Genomic DNA, 25,698 nt, shown 5'->3' with positions numbered 1-25,698 from the left:
CCTCAACTTACTGGATCCACCCAATCTTCCATGCCTCCCTCCTGAAGCCGTGGCTCTGAACCCCTTTGGGGAATGTGGGGCCTGTCCTCCACCTGCCTCTATGATTAAAGGGATTGAGGAGTACGAGGTGGAGGCCATTCTGAACTGCCGTAGAAGGGGCCAATTGTGGTACAGTGGAGGGGTTACGGCCCTGAAGAGAATTCCTGGGAACCCGAGTCGCATATCCACGCTTCAGATCTTCTCTCGCAGGTCTTTCAGCGAGCTTCATCCCGGATGGGCGTCTGGAGGGAAAATGCCCAGGCGGCGCACAGGAAGCGACCTCAAAGTTCCCTATATAAGCCCAGCCCAGACACTGCCAAATTGCTGGATTATCTTCAGTCCCCCCTTGTTTCTGTGGTAGTGTGTGATCTGTCTGAACTTGTTGTGACCTGGAAACCTATTTGACGACTCTTGATTGCTGCTTGCCATTGACCTCGGATTTGTACCTTAACCATTCTTCTTCTTTGCCCTTTTGTACTTGGCGGGCAGATTGGAACCGATCCCGGCTTGGATCTCGACCATTTTTCTTTGGATTAACCCTTTTATACTTTGTTGCCCAACTAGACTTGACCTCGGCTCAGATCTCGGACTACGGCGTGCACAGTGCTCTGCACCCCTGGCACACGTATCACTTGGTGTCCACCAAGTCTCTGTCTCCATCTCCAGAGGCTTTAAGGACCCGAGGTGCAAGAGAGGCCTCCCCACTACTTCGGTCTCACATCAGGTAAGTGGCTCTCATGACAGGGGCTCTGTTCACTCGTCCAATCAGGCAACAGGAGCATCTCATCACGGCATATAGAAGGAATAGAAACAAAAACAACATGGGTATATATACTCATACTTCCTTCAACCATCATCCAATGGAATATAAAAAATCCCCAAAGTTTTCCAGACCCTTAAAAGGATTCCAACTTTCACTAGCTATAGCTCTGGCTTTGCCTTGCAGGAATCTAACCTTATCCATATGGGCCTGAACTTTATCACTAGTATCCTCGATCCAGGTACAACAATTTTTTCCTATGAATTCACAAAACTCCCCTTTAAAAGCAAATACAGTTCTAGTACTAGCTTGACATGTTTTGTCATCACAAATGACTTCTGATGACGTCATTTGTGATGGCGAAACATGCCAAGCTAGGACGCATGGTGTGTTTGGATCAATCTTCAGATGGTATACAGCAAGCTTAGCTGATTCCTTGGAGAGTTTGTGAGAACTTTATGCCATGTACCAAGTGTCTGCAGCAACCTATTTTTTACCCACGTGCTTGAGAACCGTATTTGTCTTTTAAAGTTTTAATTAAGAGTCGTACTGGTTTACGCTATGAGGAGCCCCTTTTCCTTTTATTTCTGAACATCACGTGGCATACCACGTGATGTTCACATACCAGATAAGACCAGAACTGTGTGGACTGCAACAGAGGAAACCCAAACGTGTATAAGTGAAATATGAAGATTTATTAAGAGAAGTGAACAATATAAATACAACCACACAGTGCAATTAACCAACCAGAGACCCCCAAATAACAACAGACAGATATGTACAATAAATGGGAAATACCGGGATCATAAACGATAGCCAGGCCAGGGTCATGCACAGAGGATCAGCAGATAAACAAAGGGCAGTTCCAGAATCAGAGAAATGCGAGCCAGGCCAAGGTCATACACGGGGAGATCAGCAGATGGGGTAAGGAACACAGGACTGGGAGAGGATGGACGGATCAGACTGCAGCGCAGGGATGACGGTAACAGGGGGGACAGGATAGGGACCAGGACAGGGAAACAGGATCAGAAACATGGGCCACAGGTTCAGGGCACAGGAACAGGTTCAGAATCAGGATCAGATCACGCAGCAGCAGGTCAAGGCGCAAGGACAATACCAAGGCAATCATGTTAGTGTTTGCCGGGTATTTATATGCTTGTAATTGGTCTCAAGTGACACTTGATTGCAAGAGGTGCTGACTGCTCCACACTGCCAGGATCCACCGCTGGTGGATGCCAGTCCTGCGGCCCAAAGATGACATAATACTATGAACAGAGAAAAGATCCCCTGGCAGTTCCAGACTGCCAGGAGACACCTGCTGGTGGACCACAGTACTGCGTGCCAAATATCAGGCCGGGTCACCAGCGGATAGAAACTTCCCTGACACTGTCCCTCTGAAGTACGGATAGCAGCAGGGAGCTGGCAGTTGTAGCTAGTGCGTGGAGCCTGTGATCGTTGAGACCGGATCGTGGTCTGGATCTTGTCTAGTGTGGGAGAACGGGGGTCTACTCTGGGCTGTTCCCCCGGACCACAAGCTGATGACTGGAGCCTGTTCCTGGTACTTCTGGTCACCAAGACCACATATCGCTTTTGACGGTAAAGTATTGAGGGTCAACTCCATTCGATGTGTAGGGACCTACACCTTTTCTTCTACAAATCGGTTGGGAGCACTATCAATAATTTTTCACTAATGTCTATTTTTGAATGAAGAGTTTATTTCATTGAATTCAACATCACTGGACACTTTTTGCACTTTATTTTTAAGGTCACTGTCAGATTTGTATTTGCTGTGGACTAATATTAATTATATTGCTGGCGCTGTTTATCTAAGGATTAGATTCCTGTGACATCACCCTTATAAATATGGTCCTTCTGATTAAGGTTTGGTTCCAGCCCTGGAAGAAAAAAAAAAGAGTATAGAGCTTTAAGAGATTGTGTTGCCCTATGGGGGGGGGGGGGGAGGTCATGTAGAGCAGTGCTCATCAACCCTGTCCTCAGGGCCCACTAACAGGCCAGGTTTTATGTATTACCTTGGGGAGATGCAGACTAGAATACTCCAATCACTGAGCAGCAAATGATATCACCTGTGATGTATTTCAGTTATCTTGCAAACCTGGCCTGTTAGTGGGCCCTGAGGACAGGGTTGATGACCACTGATGTAGAGTATAGTAAAGGTGATTTAGTTGACAGTTGGCTTTAGAACTGGTCGAGGAAATTCAGAGATGTGAGGATGGTTAGGAACACATAGTCATATACAAAGTAGATGATGTGGGTTTAGGTGTTGAATCGTCTTCTTCTCCCCTTTATCGGCCGTAGCTGGAGTAGAGTGTTTTGTGGTGGCAGTAACCAGAGGATTAGGGATGAGCTTCGTGTTCGAGTCGAACATATGTTCGACTCGAACATCGGCTGTTCGCCCGTTCGGCGAATTCCCAACGTTATGGGCCATTCGCACCAAATTCGTGTGGCACGCACGGCCCACAATGCACTGCAATGGCGCAGTGCATTGCTGGCTCATGATTGGCCAGGCATGCACTGTGACCCCGCATGCTTGGCCAATCACAGCGCCGGCAGCGAGGAGAGCCATGATTGGCCACAGGCAGAATGCCTGTGGCCAATCATAGCTCAGGCTGTGTAGTACACGCCCCACACTATATAAGGCCGCCAGCGCGGCGGCCTTGTGTAGTGTGTTGGCGTCTGTAGCAGTTAGTGGGTGTTCTGTGTACCTTCAACACAGTATACACCGATCATTAACGGCCGATTTTTCGTTCTTGCTCTTCTGTAGTGGTTGTTGTCTGCGTGCCCTGACAGCAGTATACACCGCTATATTCACCTATATAGCTAGCGATATATCTATCTTTTATAATAGAGCTTGCAGTCAGTGTTAGGAGCTTGTGCGTGCTGTCTGCATGCTCTGAACCCAGTATACACCGCTATATCCACCTATATAGCAAACTATCTTGCTCGTTTTAAATAGAGCTTGCAGTCAGCGGTAGGAGCTTGTGCGTGCTGTCTGCGTGCTCTGAACCCAGTATACACCGCTATATCCACGTATATAGCAAACTATCTTGCTCGTTTTAAATAGAGCTTGCAGTCAGCTGTAGGAGCTTGTGCGTGCTGTCTGCCTGCTCTGAACCCAGTATACACCGCTATATCCACCTATATAGCAAACTATCTTGCTCGTTTTAAATAGAGCTTGCAGTCAGCGGTAGGAGCTTGTGAGTGCTGTCTGCGTGCTCTGAACCCAGTATACACCGCTATATCCACCTATATAGCAAACTATCTTGCTCGTTTTAAATAGAGCTTGCAGTCAGCGGTAGGAGCTTGTGCGTGCTGTCTGCGTGCTCTGAACCCAGTATACACCGCTATATTCACCTATATAGCAAACTACCTTGCTCGTTTTAAATAGAGCTTGCAGTCAGCGGTAGGAGCTTGTGCGTGCTGTCTGCGTGCTCTGAACCCAGTATACACCGCTATATCCACGTATATAGCAAACTATCTTGCTCGTTTTAAATAGAGCTTGCAATCAGCGGTAAGAGCTTGTGCGTGCTGTCTGCGTGCTCTGAACCCAGTATACACCGCTATATACACCTATATAGCAAACTATCTTGCTCGTTTTAAATAGAGCTTGCAGTCAGCGATAGGAGCTTGTGTGTGCTGTCTGCGTGCTCTGAACCCAGTATACACCGCTATATCCACCTATATAGCAAACTATCTTGCTCGTTTTAAATAGAGCTTGCAGTCAGTGGTAGGAGCTTGTGCATGCTGTCTGCGTGCTCTGAACCCAGTATACACCGCTATATCCACCTATATAGCAAACTATCTTGCTCGTTTTAAATAGAGCTTGCAGTCAACGGTAGGAGCTTGTGCGTGCTGTCTGCGTGCTCTGAACCCAGTATACACCGCTATATCCACCTACATAGCTCTTCTCTATTTGAGCCATCTGCAGGAGTTAGTGGAAGTTGTGTGTGCCTCCAGCACAATATACACTACCCAAATGCTGGTTTTCCCAACTCCCTTCAGGCTATTACCATGTCTGGAAGGCCAGCAAGGAGAGACAGACAGACGCGAGCCGAAAAAAGAGGGCAAGCAGACTCTGTGTCTAGAGACAACAGTGCTGGTCGTGGACGCGGTGCATCGTCATCATCAGCACGGGGCCATGGGACACGCTTGTCCTTCTTTTCGGCAGCTGGACATGTTGAGCCGCAACATGCCAACGACTTGGTAGAGTGGATGACCAAGCCCTCTTCATCCTCCTCATCCTCTCTCACCCAGGCTCAGGGTACTAGCAAAGCAGCTGCCAACGCATCGTCTTCCCTCTTCTCAATGTCATCATCAGTGACTCCTTCCCTAGACCCACCACGTCCTCCTGAGGAGTCTCCTGAACTCTTTGAGCACAGTGTAGGGTACATGCTCCAGGAGGATGCCCAGTGTTTTGTAGGCTCTGATGATGATACTCAGCTAGAGGAAGGCAGTAGCGTGAATGCAGAGAGAGGGGATGCTCAAGAAGGACGGCAATCTGGCAGTCATGTTCCACAAGCTGCAGCATACTGCCAGGTTTGCTCCAGCAATGAAGAGGGAGGGGATGATGAGGGCACTGACTCCACATGGGTGCCTGGTAGGAGGAGGAGGAGGCACATGTCCAACGATGCAGGATGCCCTCCGGGGGCCAGCTTAGGGGCAGCACACCGACTGAATCACACCACAGAGCTCCGCCTGTGCAGGGTGCTGCCTCTGCGCGTTATTCTAAAAGTTCTTTGGTGTGGGCCTTTTTTGAGACGAGTGCATCAGATCGCATCGCTGCTATTTGCAACATATGTCTCAAGCGTATCTCACGTGGCCAAAACATCAGCCGCTTGGGCACCACATGCTTGACCAGACATATGTTGACCTGCCATGCAGCTCGTTGGCAAGCGTACCTCAAAGACCCACACCAAAGAACAAAGCGGACCTCTCCTTATTCCTCATCAGCTGGGATCTCCAACCCCACTAGACCTTCAGTCCTCTCTGAAACCTGCTCTCAGAGGAATGAAGGTGTAGAATTAGGTGTGTCACAGCGAAGTGCTTCCGGGCACTCTGCTAGCAGTACACCCACGTCCGATTATAGCAGGCAAATGTCCCTGCCCCAGCTGCTGGACCGGCAAAAGAAGTTCACTCCCAGCCATCCACATGCCCAGCGGTTGAATGCTAGCTTGGCTAAATTGCTAGCACTTCAACTGCTGCCTTTTCAGTTGGTAGACTCGGCCCCCTTCTGTGAGTTTGTACAGTGTGCGGTTCCTCAGTGGCAGGTCCCCAAACACCACTTTTTCTCACAGAAGGCGATTCCGGCTCTCTACCGGCATGTGGAAGGCAATGTCCTTGCCTCGCTGGACAGGGCGGTCAGCGGCAAGGTGCATATTACTGCTGACTCATGGTCCAGCAGGCATGGACAGGGACGTTACCTGTCTTTCATGGCCCATTGGGTCACTCTTCTGGCAGCTGGGAAGGATGCAGGACACGGTGCAGTAGTGTCGGAGGTTGTTCCACCACCACGCCTCCAAAATGCTAATATTGGTTGTGACACACCTCTCTCCTCCACCCCCTCCTCTTCTTCTTCCTCCATGGCCTCTTCCAGTGCTCTGTCCTCAGAAGCAGCGGTGCTCCGTAGGCGTTCAAGGGGCTACGCAAGTACGCAGGCAAAACGATGCCATGCCGTGCTTGCGCTGGTTTGTTTGGGGGACAGGAGCCACACTGGGGCGGATGTTTTGTCAGCTCTGCAGGGGCAGGCCGAGAGGTGGTTGACGCCACGCCAGCTTAAGCCAGGAATGGTGGTTTGCGACAATGGCACCAACCTCCTCTCCGCCCTCCGACAGGAACAACTGACCCATGTGCCCTGTGTAGCTCACGTCCTTAACCTGGTGGTCCAGCGGTTCTTGGGCAGGTACCCCGGCTTACAGGATGTCCTGAAGCAGGCCAGGAAAGTCTGTGTGCATTTCCGCCGATCATTTAATGCCTGTGCTGGGCTGGCTGAGCTCCAAAAGGAGTTGAACCTGGCCAAGAACCGCCTTATCTGTGACATGCCCACCAGGTGGAACTCAACATTGGCCATGCTGCAGCGGCTGCACACGCAGCAGAGGGCCAGCAATGAGTACCTGTGCGACTACGGCACCAGGACAGGGTCAGGGGAGCTCGGTTTTTTCTCACCACGCCAGTGGGGCATGATCAGGGATGCATGCACTGTCCTGTCACCGTTTGAGAAGGCCATAAGGATGGTGAGCAGTGACAGTGCATGCATCAGTGACACTGTACCTCTTGTCCACCTCTTGGAGCATACGCTGCGTGGAATAATGGACAGGGCACTTGAGGCAGAACAGAGGCAGGAAGAGGAGGACTTCCTTGCCTCTCAAGGCCCCCTTTATCCAGACAGTGTTCCTGCTGTGCCACCCATTACACAGGAAGAGGAGGAGGAGGATGATTGTGTCAGCATGGAGGTGGAGGCTGGCACTCAGCAGCAGGAGCAGTCTTGTAGGAATGATTTACAGTCCCAAGAAACCCGTGGACTTGTACGTGGCTGGGAGGAGGTAGCTGCGGATCATGTTGTCCTTAGTGACCCAGAGGACTCCGGACCGAATGCCTCAGCTAACCTGCGCTGCATGGCCTCCCTGATCCTGAAAAGCCTGCAGAAGGATCCTCGTATTCTTCGGATCAAGGAGAGGGACCATTACTGGCTGGCCACTCTCCTTGATCCACGGTACAAGGGTAAGGTTCCCGACCTTATCTTGCCATCGCAGAGGATGAGACATCTCCGGGAGGCCTTGCAGAAAGGTCTGTGCAACGCGTTCCCAGAGACTGGGAGGTTACAAACTCCTGGTCCTGGACAACGTGTTGCTGAAGCATCGGTCAGAAGGAGCGGTGGAGAAGGTGGCCGTCTGACCGATGCTTTCAGACAATTTTTTAGTCCGCAGCCCCAAGGTATGATCGGTTCCAGCAACCATCGCCAGCGTCTGATTTACATGGTGCAGGAATACCTAGGGGCAAGGTCAGACTTGGACACCTTTCCCACTGAAAATCCTCTGGCTTACTGGGTCTTGAGGATGGATCACTGGCCAGAGCTTGCACAGTATGCAATTGAGCTACTGGCCTGTCCTGCATCCAGCGTTCTTTCGGAACACACCTTCAGTGCTGCTGGTGGCTTTGTTACCGATCACAGGGTGCGCCTGTCCACCGAATCAGTTGATCGACTGACCTTCATCAAGATGAATCAGTCTTGGATCACCCACAGCTACCAAGCACCTGAAGCTGATGTAACTGAATAATTTTTTTTGAAATATCACATCCCTTCAAGACTGCCTATGCTGATGCTGAGCGACTGTCCTGTTATGTTGATTGTCTATCCTCTTCCTCCTCCGCTAATATGTTGGAAGAACATTTCTGGTTCTGGGTGATGCCATTTTTCTGCCCCAGTTTAACAGGGGCGTTTAATTACAATTTTTGATGCAATGCTTTGTAGCAGGGCTAATTCCTGCACTAAAACTAGAATATATGGGAGAGGTTGCAGTGTCGTGGCACCAGTGCCTAAGGCCCCATTTTTCTGCCCCTGTTTAACAGTAATTACAATTTTTGATACAATGCTTTGCAGCAGGGCTAATTCCTGCACTAAAACTAGAGTATATGGGAGAGGTTGCAGTGTCATGGCACCAGCACCAGTGCCTAAGGCCCAATTTTTCTGCCCCTGTTTAACAGGGACATGTAATTACAATTCTTGATATAATATTTTACAGGAGGGCCCGCTCCTGTGCCCACCCAGAGTAACTGTGAGGACTTATAGTGTTGTGGCACCAGCACCACAACCACCAAAGGTCAATTTTTCTACCACTGTTCAACAATGGCATGTAATTACAATTCTTGATATAATTGTTCACAGCAGGGCGCTCCAGCGCTCCCACCAAGAGTCACTTTGAGGGCTTACAATGTTGTGGCAAAACCAGCACCTTGTTCCGCCATTTCTGCAGAGCATATAGGGCAGGCCCCTACTTTCAAACATCCAACTTACAAACATCTCCTACTTGCAAACGGAAGGAGACAACAGCAAGTGAGATGAAAAAAGATGGAGGACAAAACAAATTATACAGGGGTGATAACCCTTCCCTATGTTTTCCAAAAAGCTTAAAAATAGTTTTTTTGACTGGAGCTACACTTTAAAAATGTACCAGTTGAAAATTACAAACAGATTCAACTTAACACAACAAACCTACACAGTCCCTGTCTTGTTTGCACCGCCTGTATACTGCTGTTCTGAGTATATAGGGCCTGGGGGCCACACGCATTTCCTTTTTTTAATATGGGTATGGGGTTCCCCTTAATATGCGTACAAGACCCAAAGGGGCTGGTAATGGGCAGGGAGGGCTTCCCATGCCATTTTTCTCAATGATTTTAAACCATATTGCAGGAACCAGATATAACATTAAAACCGCAAGCAGTTTTAAATGACGTTATTTCCGTTAAATGTCATTTTGTGCAGGGACTGTTCTCAACACTGGAAACACATGGCACTTCACAGGCATACTACAGACACCCCCCAGGCACGATATTTAAAGGAATATTTCACTTTTTTTTTTCACTTTAATCGTCATTAAAATCTGTGCTCCCGCCAAAACGCCCATTTTTGAAAACATTTTAGGCATTGACCCATGTCCCCTGGGGCAGGAGTCAGGCCCCCAAACCCTTTTTAGGACAGCATCTTGCATTTTAGCCGTTAAAATTAGCACTTTTAATTTTGAACGACTTCAATGGGGTTCTAAAGTTTGTACGAATTTGGGGTCAGTTCGAAAGTTCTGGTGCGAACCGAACCGGGGGGTGTTTGGCTCATCCCTACAGAGGATTAAAAATGGTGAACTTTGGAAAGATGGCACATGATAATCTTATCGGTGAAGAACGCGTTGCTTTACAGCAACATAAGAACTGCAATGACATTATGATCAAGCCTGCTGACAAGTGGGAAACCTTGTCATAATGGATCAGCATGTGTCAATAGATCTTAAAAAATAAGGAATGGTACATTGATGCCCCATATACACTATCAGACTTTCTGCTGATTTTTTCCTTCAGGTTTACCAAAACCATGTAGTGCAAGGGCCTGCTTGATTGCATACAAATTGAAACTCCTAAGGTTTGACCTCATATTATATGGTTTTGTTAAATCTGAAGGAACAACTCAACAGAAAAACTTATAGTGTGTATGGGGTTTAAGACAACAACCATCAACCTGGAGAATGATCAGAAGCTCTTCTGATATTATTGAGGAAGCTTTTCAGAAGGGTATGATTGATAAAAATACCACAACCTTCTTTAAGGTCTTAAATTCATGGATACCAGTTTGTTACAGTAGGGTGACCAGACATCCCTGGTTTCCAGGGACATTCCCCGGATTGAGGACACTGTCCCTGGACCAAGTCTGTCCCTGGATTGGATTTGAACAGGGGCTGGGGACATTTCAAAGACAGTCAGTGCAAAATAAAATAAAAAAATCTTAATTACCGCCCCTCTGCCGCTCCTACTAGTTTAGGGGAGTGTATTTTTTCCATTATCTGTGCCCCTTTCTGATTATCATGTGCTGGTCAGAGCGGAGGGAATATATTTCTTCAGTTTCGGTGCATGCCTATCCAGCTCTGCTCGCATGTTCTTCTGCCTTGGCTCAAATCGCAGCCAGCCGCCTACCTGCTTATCTCCTTGCCTTCCCTGGCAGAGTGATTTTCCTCCGCTTCCAACCCAGTAGTAGCCGGGGGCCAGAGAGTAAGACTTGACAGGCTGTGTGGCAGGCGGCAGCGGCGATGGGCAGAGAGCGCTGATTGCCGCCATTGCTAGTAAAAAAAAAAATGATGTCCCAGAATTTAATTTAAAAAATATGGTCACCTTATGGTACAGGCTTCCAAACAGTCTATAATTCGGTGGTTGACTCCCCCCGGGCAGTGGTGTCACTAGTGTTGGTGGCACCCAGTGTGGAAAAAATGGTGTCATCCCACACCACCAGATTCCCCTCAGTACAGACCCCCCTCAGCAGATAACCCCTTCCACTAACTATAGACCACCCCACTAAGTATAGCTCCCCCTCCCTCAGTACATACCCCCTCACTAAGTACAGACACCATTCCTCAGTATAGACCCCACCACTAAGTACAGACCCCCCTCCCTCAGTATAGACCTCCCTCCTCAGTACAGACCCCTCGCTAAGTACAGATCCCCCTCCCTCAGTACAGACCCCCCCCCACAGTACAGACCCCCTCACTAAGTACAGACCCCTCCTCCATCAGTATAGACCTCCCCCTCGGTACAGACCCCCTCATAAAATACAGATCCCCTTTCCTCAGTATAGATACCCCACTAAGTGCGAACCCCCTTTCCTCAGTATAGACCCCCCACTAAGTACTGACGCCCCTCCCTCAGAACAGAGCCCCCTCAGTGCAGATTCCCCCATCAGTATAGACACTCCCTTTCAGTGCAGATTCAGTATAGATCCCCCCTCAGTGCAGACCCCTCCCATCAGTATAGACATCCCCTCAGTGCAGACTCCATCAGTATAGACACACCCCTCAGTGCAGACCCCCCATTAGTATAGACCACCCCTCTCCCCTCCCATAGTGCTTCCCCTGCACATGTCCATCTACATATAATAGTGTACAGACATAACAGCGCAGATGGATATAACAGCGGTGTGTCCCTCAGGCTCCCCTTCCTGTGTGGTGGAATGGGAGGCAGCTTTGGTCCGCTCCGCTGAGGGACACAGCCATGAGACCTGAGAGGCAGACAAGAGTAGAGCAGTGGGCAGTGTTAGTGGTGGCGCTACCCGCAGGTGTCACCCGGGTGTGGCCCGCCCCCCCTAGCCATGCCACTGCCCTCCAGAGGCCTATTATCTCAGGGAGGGGGTCCCTCACTGAGAAAGTCAAAGAGCATATTGATAAATTGCTACAACCTCTTATAGTGGCTTTACCTTCTTATGTGAGTGACACTTTGCACTAGGGATGAGCCGAACACCCCCTGTTTGGTTCGCACCAGAACAAGCGAGCAGGCAACAAAATTGTGCAAACACACGAAAACCGTTAAAGTCTATGGGATACAAACATGAAAAATCAAAAGTGCTAATTTTAAAGGCCTATATGCAAGTTATTGCCATAAAAAGTGTTTGGGGACCCGGGTACTGCCCCAGGGGACATGTATCAATTGTGGGGAGATTAGCTCAGTTTCTTTCAAATCTCGCAGGTTGCCAGATTTATTTACAGGTGGTTTGCAAAGTAAAAAAAATAAACAAAACAGTAAAATAAATCCTTGCCATCTGGCGCTAAACTAAACAGTACACTGCTCTCTATACAGTGTGGGGCTGATCCCCGTCACCCACAAAACATGATGTAAAGCAAATCTTAGTTTTCAATCCAGCCAAACAGGGCTCCTCTCTCTCAGATTCACTTCTGAGTCTCAGGCCAGAGCACTGCTGTGCTCTCTTCCTGGTCATTTAAAGTCCACCTGAGCATGGACTCAAGTGGACTACAAGACCAGAACCGGAACCAAGCCTGCCACAGAAGCCATAAAAATCTGGGCCGCATTCCGGTTTAGTCTCTGACAATACAACAAATGTGAGGTGAAATATATAAATTATCGATGACCTCACCTCACATACCGTCACATATCCTCCCCCTCTGCTCAAGCCCCTGTAGCTGTGCAATTGTCCCAAACATACAGTGAATGTGGCAGAGGGCATCTGCATTGTTTTGGAGCTTGCCCGGCCTATGCGCTACTGTAAATTTAAAGAGGAAGTAAACCCTTACAAACCACTTTGACCTACAGGTAAGCCTAGATTAAGGCTTACCTGTAGGTCCAAGAAATATCTCCTAAACCTATATGGTTTAGGAGATATTTGCCCGAAAACGGGCACCGCTGTCTACGGCGCATGCACCGTAGACAGCGGCGCGCAGGCGCACTAAACGCGGCAGTTCCAAGAATGGAGCTGCCACATTTGTCGACTCCCGTGCGCATGCGCGGGAGTGACGTCATCGCGGCTTTGCCGAATGACAGCGGCGGAGCTGCGAGACGTCTCTCCCGTGCGCATGCGCGGGAGTGACGGCTTCGTCGCTGTCATTCGGCGGAGCTGCGAGACGCCACAAGAAAGATGGATGCGGCGGACTACAGGGGACAGCGGCGACTTCGCTGGCTCCTGTGTCAGGTAAGTGACACATAATGGGCTACTATGCGATGCATAGTAGTCCATTATGCTTTACCTTTGCAGGGAAAAAAAGAGGAAGTAAACTCATCAGGGTTTACTTCCTCTTTAAAGTGCTGTAATGCCAGGAACCAGTTTGTCACACGGCCATTTTTCTCTCTGTTGTCATACATCCACTTTAGGGGAGCATGGTCGCGACCAGCTTAAATGACCTTCCCAACAAGTAATACTTTAGGGAGTCTAAGGGTCATTTAATAACGAGACACTCCTTTTCGACAATGGCATCGTTTTTTGTGCTTGTTCAGTTTCCGGCTGAGGTATACAACCGGCTGTTCCTCTCTATCTCTGTTCTGGGATAGTACAGCCCCTAGTCCCACCTCAGAGGCATCCATCTGTACTACAAACTCCTTTGTGAAGTCCGGGGTCAGTAGCACTGGTAGTACACAAAGGGCCTGCTTTAATTTCTGGAATGCCTCCTCGGCTTCAGGATTCCATTTAACCATGACCGACCCTCTACCCTTCGTCAGGTCGGTCAGAGGGGAGGCAATGGTGGCAAATTTGGGTATAAAATGTCTGTAATACCCTTTAATGCCCAGGAAGGTCCAAACTTGTTTTTTGTTTACCGCTTGGGGCCATTTTTGAATTGCCACAACCTTATTGGTCTGAGGCTTGACCAGTCACCGCCCAATAACGTACCCAGGGTACTTTATTAGCCGGGGACTGGCACACTTTTTTGGGTTGGCCATGAGACCTGCTTTCCTAACGGTATCTACCACTGCTTGTACTCGGGGGAGGTGCGATTCCCAATCTGGGCTGTGGATGACCACATCGTCCAAATTAGCAGCTGCATACAGGCGATGTGGTCTCAAAGTTTTGTCCATCATTCGCTGGAATGATGCAGGGGATCCATGCAGACCAAAAGGCATCTGCTATTAAAATGAGCCATCAGGAGTGGAAAAGGCAGTCTTCTCCTTGGCCAATTCAGTTAGCGGTATTTGCGAATAGCCTTTCGTTAGGTCTAGGGTTATTATGTAGTGAGCCTGTCCCAACCTGTCCACGAGTTCGTCGAACCGAGGCATCAGGTATGCATCGAACTTAGACAAACTGTTGAGTTTCCTAAAGTCGTTACAAAACCTGATAGTGCCAACAGGTTTTGGGACCAGCACTATGGGGCTCGACCACTCACTGTGGTACTCTTCTATCACGTCCAACTCTAATATATTTTTGATTTCCTTTGTGACTGCCTCTCGCCTGGCCTCTGGGATTCTATATGGCTTTACATTTACGCGAACCCCGGGTTCCGTCACTATGTCATGCTGAATCATGTTGGTCAGTCTGGGTAAGGGGGAGAAAAAGTCTCAATTTTTGTACACAAACGCCCTAACGTCACTTTGTTGTGCCACGGACAGGGAATCCGTTATGGGGACGTCAAGTGTCACCGGTACCGGGAGGCGGGGATGCGGACAGTAAAGTCTCTCTGTCCTTCCAGGGCTTTAAGAGATCACATGATAAATTTGGTGTGATTTCCTTTTCCCTGGCTGGTAGACTTTGTAGTTTACCTCTCCCACCCTTTTGGCAACCTCAAAGGGACCTGCCACTTGGCTAGGAACTTGCTTTCCACTGTGGGCACCAGTACCAACACTCTGTCCCCAGGGCTGAAAGTACGGACCATAAGTACGAAAGTACGGCTCGCTCCATATGTTCTCGTACCAAGGGCAGGACAGCTGCGATTCGATCCTGCATCAATGAGACATGCTCCATGATGCTTCTATATGGGGTAGCCTCTCCTTCCCATGTTTCTTTGGTGACATCTAGTAGCCCCCTGGGATGTCTACCATACAAGAGCTCAAAGAGGGAATTGCCTGTGGATGCCTGGGGAACCTCACGTATGGCAAACATGAGATAAGGTAGCAAACACTCCCAGTTTCTCCTATCTTTGTCGACCACCTTTTTTCAGCATACTTTTCAAAGTTTTATTAAATCTTTTGAAAATACCATCTGTTTGGGGGTGGTAGACAGAGGTACAGAGATGGGAGATTTTGTAGCTTACACAGTTCCTTGGTAACCCTGGACATGGGGTGCCCTGATCGGTTAAGACCACTTTTGGGATCCCCGCTCGACTAAACCTGGACTAGCTCCTTGGCGATAGCTTTAGCCGAGGTGTTGTGCAAGGGAATGGCCTCAGGATAGCGTGTCGCATTGTCCAGGATTACCAATATATGCTGGTGACCCCGGCAGACTTCCCTACCGGCCCCCCCAGGTCCATGCCAAACGGCACCTCAATTATTGGCAGAGGAATAAGGAGACTGTGAAAATGTGGCGACGGTGCCCACATTTGGTACTCGGGGCACGATTCACAGTACTCTTTGACATCTGTATACAACCTGGGCTCGAAAAATCTCTGGGCCATTCTCTCCTTGGTCTTTTCAATAATGAGATGTCCCCCAATTACATGACCATGGGTCAGGTCTAGCACCACCCTACGGAAGGGTTTGGGAACTGTAGCTGTTCTACCATGTCCTCTCCCTGTTTTACCACCTGATACAGTAAGTGGCTTTTAAAGGCCATGTAGAGGAGAGACACGCCCCAATTAGGATCCACCGGTTCCCCATCCACCATCTAAATGTTTTCTCTGGATCTCATGAGGGTGGAACCTCGGAATTGCTCAGTACAAAAATCCTCTCTCCTGACCTCTAAGTCGGGTACCAGATTCTGGCTACTCTCATTGTGAGGGTGAGAGGTGTTCTCCTGTTCGTTACCCTCGGGCTGGGAGCTAGTTTCCAGGTCCTCCGGCTCCCCAGCCATGACTGGGAAAGGAAGAGGATCTCCGGCTTCCTTGATCCCACCAACAGCATCCTCTTCAGTTTGGCAAAAAGGGTCTGGTGAGAGTTCCTGTGTTTCCCCAGAAGGGGGAGCTCTAGCTACCAGCCTCCCTTTGCTCTCCCATAAATTCCAAAAATGGGGAAAAATCTCTCCCCACTAAAGCTTCATGAAGCAGTGAAGGTACCACCTCCACTGAATGTGTTGCACTGCCCCAGGGGGTATCAACCTCAACCACTGCTGTCTGGTAGTCCCAAGTTTCCCTATGGATGCAAATAACCCCAGTAGTACTGGGCTGTAGTTTTGTGGGGTTTACACAATCATCCCTGAATAGAATTTTCTGATGGAACTTGCCGGAACGCAGTTCCGCCACCTCAGGCAGCCCTCTCCTCTGCAGCATGTCACATAAAACAGAAGCCGGTAGAGGACATTTTCTATAGCATTCACTTCCTCCTCCAGCTTCTGTATGCTAGACATCCAGGGAATGTGCTCCACAGATAACTGATTGGATTTCAGAGGCAGCTATCCCCGCCTGCTGTCTGTCAGATCAGTGTAGCATGGAGCTGAGTGAAGCTTTGAAACTCCTCCTCGGTTCTTTGCTACACTGATTGATATATATATATATATATATATATATATATATATATATATATATATATATATATATATATAAAATACACTATCTGCACGCCACTAGCTAACCTGCCTGCCTAATATGGCTCAATCTCACTCTCTCATCCATGCCAACACTACACATGGCTGCCTTGGAAGCAGCCTTATATAGTGTAGGGCGTGGACTTAGCCCCCTAAGCCATGATTGGTCAAAGGCACCCTACCTTTGGCCAATCATGGCTCTCACAGCGTGCTGTGATTGGCCAAAGCATGCAGGTCAGGTGCATGCTTTGGCCAATCATCTGAAGTCAATGCACTGCGATCTCGCAGTGCATTATGGGGCATTCTGCGATGCTCTAATTTGCTGTGAACACTCCATAATATTCAAAATTCGGTGAACGGGTGAACACTCAATGTTCGAGTCGAACTTATGTTCGACACGAACATCTGGCTCATCTCTACTTTGCACCTCCTGAATGTTTTAAATGGTCTGTTGGTACCTGATGATGTAATCTTAGTTACATTAGATGTAGAGGAATTATATTCCTATAACTCTCATAAGAAGTATTTAGAGGTTATAGAAAAACATGCAGACCTAGAACCCTGTTTGCACATACGAATTTTGTTGTTGGTTTACTTAAGTTTCTGTTGGAAAATAATAAATTCATGTTTGGTGACAAATGTTATTGCCAAGCACAAGGTACTGCAATGGGTACAAAAATGTGCTCTGGCCTATGCTAAACTTTATTTTGAAGAATGGGAGAACTCAGTGTTTGGGGATGAGGCCTTGTCAGGGTACCTGACCAACATCATTGGTTGGTTCAGGTACATCGATGATGTACTCAGGATTGGCATTGTGAACCTCAGAATATAGACTGAATATTCTGAAGTCTATGTGCAGACATTTCTACTTATTATTATTATTATTTTACATGTTTTATATAGCACCAACAGTTTGCACAGAACTTTACAATCTAAAGGGAGACAGTACAGTTACAATACAAGAAAGTTAAGAGGACCCTGAGTCTACCTATGATAAATAACAGTCTAAATTCACCTTGAAACTTTCTCTACACATGGAGTGTGCTGAGGTCTTTGATAAGGTCTACAGAGTGTTTACAGATTGGCTTTATCACCTCAACGAGCTCGCTTGGGTTCATGGATGTAATCATTATGTTTGGATGATCTCACCAGTCAGGAGCGTTTCCTGTCATCATACATGATCCCTTCTGATGATTGTTATGTCCTTCCAAACAAATGTATGAAAGCATCGATGAGTCCTCCTTCTATGTGATCTAGAAGATTTTGAATCACAATGCCTTTATGGATGAAGTGGATGACCCAGTTTATATATTATCTATTGCTTTACAGCTTTCCATGATTATTTATTTTATTTATATAATCATTCAAGGAAGTGCTCTTACTTTGAGAGATCTCCACCATCATTCTTATGTGAACATTACATCCTTGCAATTTATGTTAAACATCTTCATTATGAGTTCATTGATATACATTTTTATGCTTTATGATATATTTTTGCATTTTCTTCACCAAAAATATCAATTTCGGCAGTTATCTGTTTTCTTAGGCATATATTTGTTTTTAACTTAGCCCTGTAAGATTGATATTATATAGGAATGTTTATTATAAGATGTTTCTAGGGGCTGCAGTATCTCTGCATGCCACAAGATGGTGATCTCACTTCTACCCAGACAGTAAGTCTCTATGAAATACAGACAGGAAGTGAGGTCAGGAACAGACAGGAAGTGTTCTGAAATAAAGACAAGAAGTTCCATTTGGCACGAAGTAGCGAGGAGACGTTGCTGGAAGTGGCAGCAGAGGAGGTAATAAGATCTAATTTTCTATTTACACCCAGTAACTCCCCTGTCATATCCGTCCTCTTCCTCCATAGTCACTGTGATGTCTTTTATCTCCAACAGATGATGATACACACATATATATAACGTGGAAACCTAGATTAACCCAGGGTCAGAACATTTCCCCACTAAAGGGCCTGAACATTCTCTCCATTTTGAAGTTAAATTCTAGTAATATGGTCCTCTAAACAAAAAGAACTGACAATAAATAGACAAGACAATGACCATCCTGACCTTACATGGCCTACAAAGGGCAATTATTACACTACACAGGCAGCAAATGGGCAGTCATTACAATATGCAACCAACATAATGATGGCATGCAGGGGTCAGGATTATGAAGCTATGAAGCATAGAGCCCCTTACATTGCTGGTCAGAAGGAAGAAAATACTCCCCAGCCTGCCATGAAGTATATGTCCCATCATTGGTGTCAGAGGGTGGAAATACTGAGGGTTCCAAGGGAAGTAGAGGGGCTGAGGGTGTAGTGGGACTAAATGACTCTGGTAGCCTCTGAGGGTGTACTGCATCTGAAGGGCTCTGGGACCCCTGAGGAGGAAGTGTAGTTGAAGGATTTGTGGATCTCTTAGGAAGTATTAGGGCTGAACAACTCTGAGAAGTTATTAGGGCTGAAGGGCTTTGGGGTATCTAAAGAGGTAGTTGGGCTGCAAAGCTTTGAGGAAAGAGGGGGCTTTAAGGCTCAGAGAGACTCTTGGTCTCTGATGGTCCTCTCATGTCACCTGCACTTACTTTCATGAACTCCTCAAAGAACTCCTGCAAGCAAGTGAAGGAAGCCTTCACCTCACTATCTCACTGGTCAAGAAATATGTTGCAGGAAGCAAAATAGAACAAAGAAGAACTCTTTGAGGAGGTCGGTTTGCACAGCATCACTTACCGGTTGGCCAGTTCAATACCTTTCCATGACACAGGGTCTGGCAGTGCCCAGTGCTGGAATTCAGAGCCCTAGGAACCTCTGTGCAATGTGTCCCTCTGTGTCACTCTGTACAATGTCCTGTATACCACAGAATACTAACCAAGAGAACAAACCCCTCTTGCTGCTGTCCTCCTACTACCCACACTGGGCTGCCATTGGAGGAAAGAGAATAGACTCTGCCCCAGAACTCTCTACTCCACCAGCAGCATCCTCCTGCTATCCAATACTATGCCTTCTCTTACTGCAGAGAGTGACAATGACATCATTCCTGTCAGTCAGCTGGCTGTCGAAGATTAGAGCCTTGCAGCCAGAGTTCTGGTAATTATGCTTATTAGCATAAAGTCAGCAAGCTCCCCTTCCTAGACATATTGACGACCCTACATTGACCTCACAGCATGGCCTCAGAGCAAACAAATCAAAGGGAGGATTGTATTGATCATTTCTTGTCTGCAGATCTAAAACGAATCAAAACGAGTTCAGACAATAAACAAGAGGCCAAGATGGTACTAGGATCTTGAAAATGTAGTATACACTAAACAGTCCAAACTAAATGTGTTCCCATGGGGAAGTAGTCCTTAAATGTACAGCAACCCTCCTATTACCCCCTCACAGCCACATCCTATTATTGTGTGACCAACACCATCCAAATAATTCTTACTTTAATTTACCAAAGTTATCCATCTACAAGGAGACCTTTATAGATCAAATGACGACACCAATGAGGATGGAGGAAGACCGGAGTCACATGACTGAGAAGATACTAAACATCACAGTGGAGATCATCTATCTGCTGACCGGAGAGGTGAGGAGGATTCTGGGAGGTCACATGACTTCACTTTTATCTCTATTAATAAAACACAGACCTGACCAGAGAGTTGAGGAGGATTCTCGGATTCTAACATGATATTTCTATTGGTTCCTTAACACAGAGTTTTCCTCTTCTGAAGTCAGGTGATCATATGGCCATCACAGTGCCTCCATGTGACTTCCTAAAACCTGAGAGACACAACATGCAGAAGATTCTAGAAGTCACCAAGAAGATGATGGAGCTGCTGACAGGAGAGGTGAGCGGTGCTGGGAATTCTGGGACATTATCCAGTAACAGACAAGGGATGTGTCTGGATGGTGACTGTATCATTGTGTGTGTCAGGTTCCTATAAGGTGTCAGGATGTCACTGTCTATTTCTCCATGGAGGAGTGGGAGTATTTAGAAGGACACAAGGATCTCTACAAGGACGTCATGATGGACACTCAGCAGAATTTGAGTTTTGTGAAGAATGTAAGGAAGGAATTTCCCTGGAATGAGACGATATTGAACCTCACCCTGGAGATCCTCAGCCTGCTGACTGGAGAGGTGAGTGTAATGAAGGGGTTAAATCTGACTCCACTGTACACTGTGATGTCTTCAGAGTCACATTAAGTCTTCTGATGTTCTTCTAATCCAGTGTTTCTCAACTTTTTTGCCTTTGAGGAACCCTTGGCAAAAAATGTAAGATCTTGGGTAACTCCTAAAATAATTTTAAAGAGGAGCTGCACCTAAAAAAAAAATATTAAAAGCCAGCAGCTACTAATATTGCAGCTGCTGACTTTTAATAATATCACACTTACCTGTCCCAGGTTCCAGCGATGTCGGCGGCAGATAACGAGCGATCGCTCGTCTCGCTGTAGCCACCGCCGCCATCCTCTGTCAGGGAATCGGGAAGTGAAGCATGAGGGCTTCACTGCCCGGTTCCCTACTGCGCATGCGCGAGTTGCGCTGCGCTTCTCTTATGGTCCCCCGCTGTGTCTCTGGGAACTGTGTGTTTCCCAGAACACAACGGGGGGGGAGCCATGCGGGGGTGGGCGGAGCCATGCGGCGGTCTGGCCGGAAGTGGGTGCAGATACCTGGATTATCCAGGTAACTGCACCCCCCTCCCCTCTGAAAGGTGCCGATTGTGGCACCGGAGGGGGGGAGGGATAATACTAGCGGAACTTCCCCTTTAGGGTGAAGAACCGCTTTAAGATCAACACCTCATGGAACATTGGCATGATCAGCGAGCTGTTGATATAACAATTATTGTTTTTAGAAATAGCATTAAATAATAGAATAAATATTAAAACGTACTTCTTTAATGTGGAACTTAGGCTGGCTTTTTTTCTGAACAAATGTTAGATTTTGGGGTGAACTTGTGATATGCACACACAAATTATATCTTCAACTACAATTAGGGGTGTCACCAGGGCGGGGCACAGGGGAGTCACCAGGGCACAAGGGTGTCACCAGTTAAGGGTACAGGGGAGTCAGCAGGGCACAGGGGTGTCGCCAGGGCAGGGCACAGTGGTGTAGCCAGGGCAGGGCACAGGCATGTAGCCAGGGCAGGGCACAGGGGTGTCACCAGGTCAGGGCACAGGGAAGTCACCAGGTCAGGGCACAGGGAAGTCACCAGGTCAGAGCACAGGGGAGTCACCAGGGCAGGGCAGAGGGGAGTCACCGTAGGTCAGGGCACAGGGGTGTCACCAGGTCAGGGCACAGGGGAGTCACCAAGGCAGGGCACAGGGGAGACGACAGGGCACAAGGGTGTCCTCAGGACAGAGCACAGGGGTGTCACCATGTCAGGGCATGGGGATGTCCTCAGGACAGAGCACAGGGGAGTCACCAGTTCAGGGCACTGGTATGTCACCATGTCAGGGTACAGGGATGTCCTCAGGAAAGAGCAAAGGGGAGTCACCAGGTCAGGGCACAGGGGAGTCACCATGTCAGGGCACAGGGGTCTCACCAGGGAAGGGCACAGGGGGATTATCAGGTCAAGGCACAGGAATGTCCTTAGTACAGAGCACAGGGGAGTCACCAGGTCAGGGCACAATGGTGTCACCAGAGCAGGGCACAAGAGTGTCACTGGGTCAGGGCACAGGGGTGTCACTGGGTCAGGTCACCAGGTGAGGGCATAGGGGGTTTATTTTCCTCCACATGCAGAGCTGCACAGGAAAGCTGCTGGTACATGTCTGTTATAGTGTGCTGGTCCCAGCCAGCTCTCCTCTCTCATCCATACCAGGTGATGGCACACACAAGTGCCTGGGATGGACAGAAGCGGAGGGCTGGGGGTGGTCACTGGAATACAGTTAGGATTAGTGGGAGTACAGGTATGCTGTACACATGTCACCTATTGTGCTCACCTCACTACAGCAATCCTCACCTGCTGGAATCAATAGCCACTGGTGAGAGATGGAGACAAGAGGCTTCTCACTGCCCTCTGCAGTGATGTCATAGTAGCCGGAACTACAGTGAAGGCATCAGGTATTAATGCGCCTTGTCAGTACTCCCTGTCAGTGTGCATTGGACAGATATACATCCTCTACAATGGTGAATTATGGCAGAACCCCTGGTTGAGAAACGCTGTTCTAATTAATAATGAAATCCACACAAGCAGGGCCCTTGTTAGATATCACAGGGCCCTGTACAGCCTACCTGATAGGGCCCCCCTGAAAATGTCAAAATAATATTTTTGCTAAGTTGCTGTAAGGGTGAGAATATGGTATTTAAAAAAAAAAATTGTATAGCCCTTTAATTACAATGGGCTGACTAACACGTGGAAACACATTATTTTTTAAAGGTGTGCTGGACCTAACTACATGGTACTGTGACAACTGCGCACACCTGCAGAGGGCAGTGTGTTTCCTTGCAGTACAGGAAAATTACCACAAGTGGTGTGAACAAGCCCTAAAGGATATTTTAGGTAGGGGAAGGGGACAGACCTGGAATTGTGAATGCAATTGGATTAGCAGTGACATTCAATAAGGAATCTCTCTAGAAAAAAAAACTATTAAAAGTCAGCAGCAACAAATCCTGTAGCTGTTGACTTTTAATAAAAGGACACTTGCCTGTGTAGGAATCCAGCACCCTCCTCACCAAGGCTAGTTCTTCACTAGTCTTCGGTTTCCCGGTGTTGGCATCCTAACTGTGGGCAGCTGGCTGTGCTGCTTTCTGTTTTACAGTCGCCTGCCCACTGTTCATGTACAAGCTGTACTGCTCCCTCCAACTGGCCCTGCAGTCTTCTTGGACCTGTGATGTGTCCCAGAAGGCTGCAGGCAGGGAGGAAGAAGGAAAACTTTTGCTGAGCTCGCCTAGGCAGTCTGAGTGGAAGTGGGAGCTGGTACCTGTCAAAACCAAAAAAAACCCCCAAAGAAAATGACATGCCAAATGTGGCAGAGGAGGGGGGCGGACTTAAAGCAGATCAGTCAGTAAACAGTTAAATAGAAATATTTGATTAGTGAGATATAGATTTTGTAATGACAATGTATGGAGGGAAGAGAAGAGTTGTATAGAATAGAGGAAGTGAACCGAAGGGAACCAGACTGGGGGACAGGAGTGAGAGGCCCAGCTAAATATAGTGGGAGAGGAGTGGAAAGACCAGTTACATATAGTGGGAGAGGAGTGGGAAGACCAGCTAACTATAGTGGGAGAGGAGTAGGAAGCCCAGCTACATATAGTGGGAGAGGAGTGGGAAGCCCAGCTACATATATTGGGAGAGGAGTGGGAAGGCCAGCTACATATATTGTGAGAGGATTCTGAAGCCCAGCTACATATAGTTGGAAGCCCAGCTACATATAGTTGGAGAGAAGTGGGAAGACCAGCTACCTATAGTGGGAGAGGAGTGGGAAGCCCAGCTACATATAGTGGGAGAGGAGTGGGAAGCCCAGCTACATATAGTGGGAGAGGAGTGGGAAGCCCAGCTACATATAGTGGGAGAGGAGTGGGAAGCCCGGCTACATATAGTGGGAGAGGAGTGGGAAGCCCGGCTACATATAGTGGGAGAGGAGTGGGAAGCCCAGCTACATATAGTGGGATAAGAGTGGGAAGCCCAGCTGCATATAGTACACTAGGCTGTGCTGGGAGAAGATAAAGAATACAGCTGGTTGGCAGAGCAACAAGAAGAGAACAGGGAAGATATATAGTCTTTGCAGACAGGAGACCAGATGGATCAGGCAAAACAAGGAGTACAGGAGTGAAGGACTGCATGGAGCCACCAGGACACAATCAGAGATATCAGGGAGAAGGATCGGAGCTTGATTGTAGGAAAGGGGGATGGGAGCATATCTGAGAAGAAGAGTGAGTATGCCAAGAGTGAAGAGAAACAAAATTACAATCAGAAAGGAATATGAATGAGTCACGCTAAGAGAGCAGAGTGGGAGTGCAGCTAATATTCAGAGCACTGAGCCGCTCTGTCATAGAATAACAGAAAGCCAAGAGAATGTAGCTTAGCGGCTGCAGATGGACATGTTAGCTTCCTGGACCCCGTCTGGAACTGACAGGGCCTGGGCCCCATACAGCCAGGCCGGTGGTACCCCCTTATCAGTGGCCCTGCACACAAGTACTATGAATACATAAAGTGTACATACTCTGATATTTGGTTATAGCACAAGATGGCGGCATTGGGTATAGAAAATAACAATGATAGCTTTAGTCCAATCAGTGAGACATGTGATTACCAGCATGCCATGCCCACTGACCACTAATTCCATGGGTAACATTTCCTGGTGTGTCAGTGAGCCTTACTAGTAACACATTAATGACTCTATTAAATGACCTCTAGAAGGATCTATAAATCTGACCACATTGTATTCACATCATTGGATGGGGATGTCTGTCCTTTGCTTAATTGGGAACATTGTGGTCAATCCCTGGAGAATAAATCTAGAGCTGAACATAGAGTTGAGAGATTATGTGATATTAATCTTTGTATAACACAGAACTGTACAGTAATAATGAAGAAATCTACTGAAAAAGGCACAAGAAGATCTCATAATATGAACACAAGATCCTCGAGAATCAAGAATCTCATCACCATCCCCCCACCTCCATCCCTGATCCCTACAAGACACAAAATGCAGAAGATTCTAGAAGTCACCAAGAAGATGATGGAGCTGCTGACAGGAGAGGTGAGCGGTGCTGGGAATTCTGGGACATTATCCAGTAACAGACAAGGGATGTGTCTGGATGGTGACTGTATCATTGTGTGTGTCAGGTTCCTATAAGGTGTCGGGATGTCACTGTCTATTTCTCCATGGAGGAGTGGGAGTATTTAGAAGGACACAAGGATCTCTACAAGGACGTCATGATGGACAATCAGCCGCCCCTCACATCACCGGGTAAGAGGAGACTTTATTGTAAAGGAGAGAGCAGTACGGAGGCTCCACCTAGATCCCCCATCGTCTGATAAACACATAGAAATAATGTATTCAGTCTCAGGAGATGGGAGGCAGCTTCCCGTGATTACTGAATACCAATATTATGAGTCTTGACCCCTGCACTATATACTCTGTGTTTTACATTACATAATTCTGATACTATCTACTGTAGTTCTATCTGTTGTATCTTATACAATATGTTGTACATTGCATAGTCCTGACTTCTGCTCTCTCCCCTCTACCCACTGCTATATATACACATAATATGTATTCTCTTTTGTTACACCCATTTCATACCAGCTGGAC

General features: G+C 47.7%; 2 protein-coding genes across 4 annotated transcripts in view; one reads left to right on the top strand and one right to left on the bottom strand.

Moving 5' to 3' along the window:
- The window catches only part of LOC143989549 (uncharacterized), a 157,571-nt gene that overhangs the window by 97,036 nt on the left and 34,837 nt on the right, over window positions 1-25,698 (bottom strand). The gene's annotated exons all lie outside the window — the stretch shown is intronic.
- The window catches only part of LOC143989605 (uncharacterized), a 270,608-nt gene that overhangs the window by 240,566 nt on the left and 4,344 nt on the right, over window positions 1-25,698 (top strand). Inside the window, exons 1-6 of one of the 3 annotated variants that reach the window (XM_077489819.1) lie at window positions 18,179-18,262; window positions 19,901-20,029; window positions 20,157-20,291; window positions 20,378-20,581; window positions 24,955-25,143; window positions 25,230-25,353. In XM_077489819.1, coding sequence (XP_077345945.1) covers window positions 19,934-20,029; window positions 20,157-20,291; window positions 20,378-20,581; window positions 24,955-25,143; window positions 25,230-25,353 — 748 coding nt within the window. In that variant the 5' untranslated portion in view covers window positions 18,179-18,262; window positions 19,901-19,933. Of the gene's footprint in view, window positions 1-12,623; window positions 12,638-18,178; window positions 18,263-19,900; window positions 20,030-20,156; window positions 20,292-20,377; window positions 20,582-22,148; window positions 22,159-24,954; window positions 25,144-25,229; window positions 25,354-25,698 lie in introns of those variants that run through there. The other 2 variants (XM_077489821.1, XM_077489820.1) reach the window with 2 other exon arrangements.

The sequence above is a fragment of the Lithobates pipiens genome, unplaced genomic scaffold (assembly GCF_037356315.1).
Source record: "Lithobates pipiens isolate NorthernLeopardFrog02 unplaced genomic scaffold, aLitPip1_a1.2 Scaffold_18, whole genome shotgun sequence".
Lineage (NCBI taxonomy): Eukaryota > Metazoa > Chordata > Amphibia > Anura > Ranidae > Lithobates > Lithobates pipiens.
This window is presented reverse-complemented; position numbering and strand designations above follow the sequence as displayed.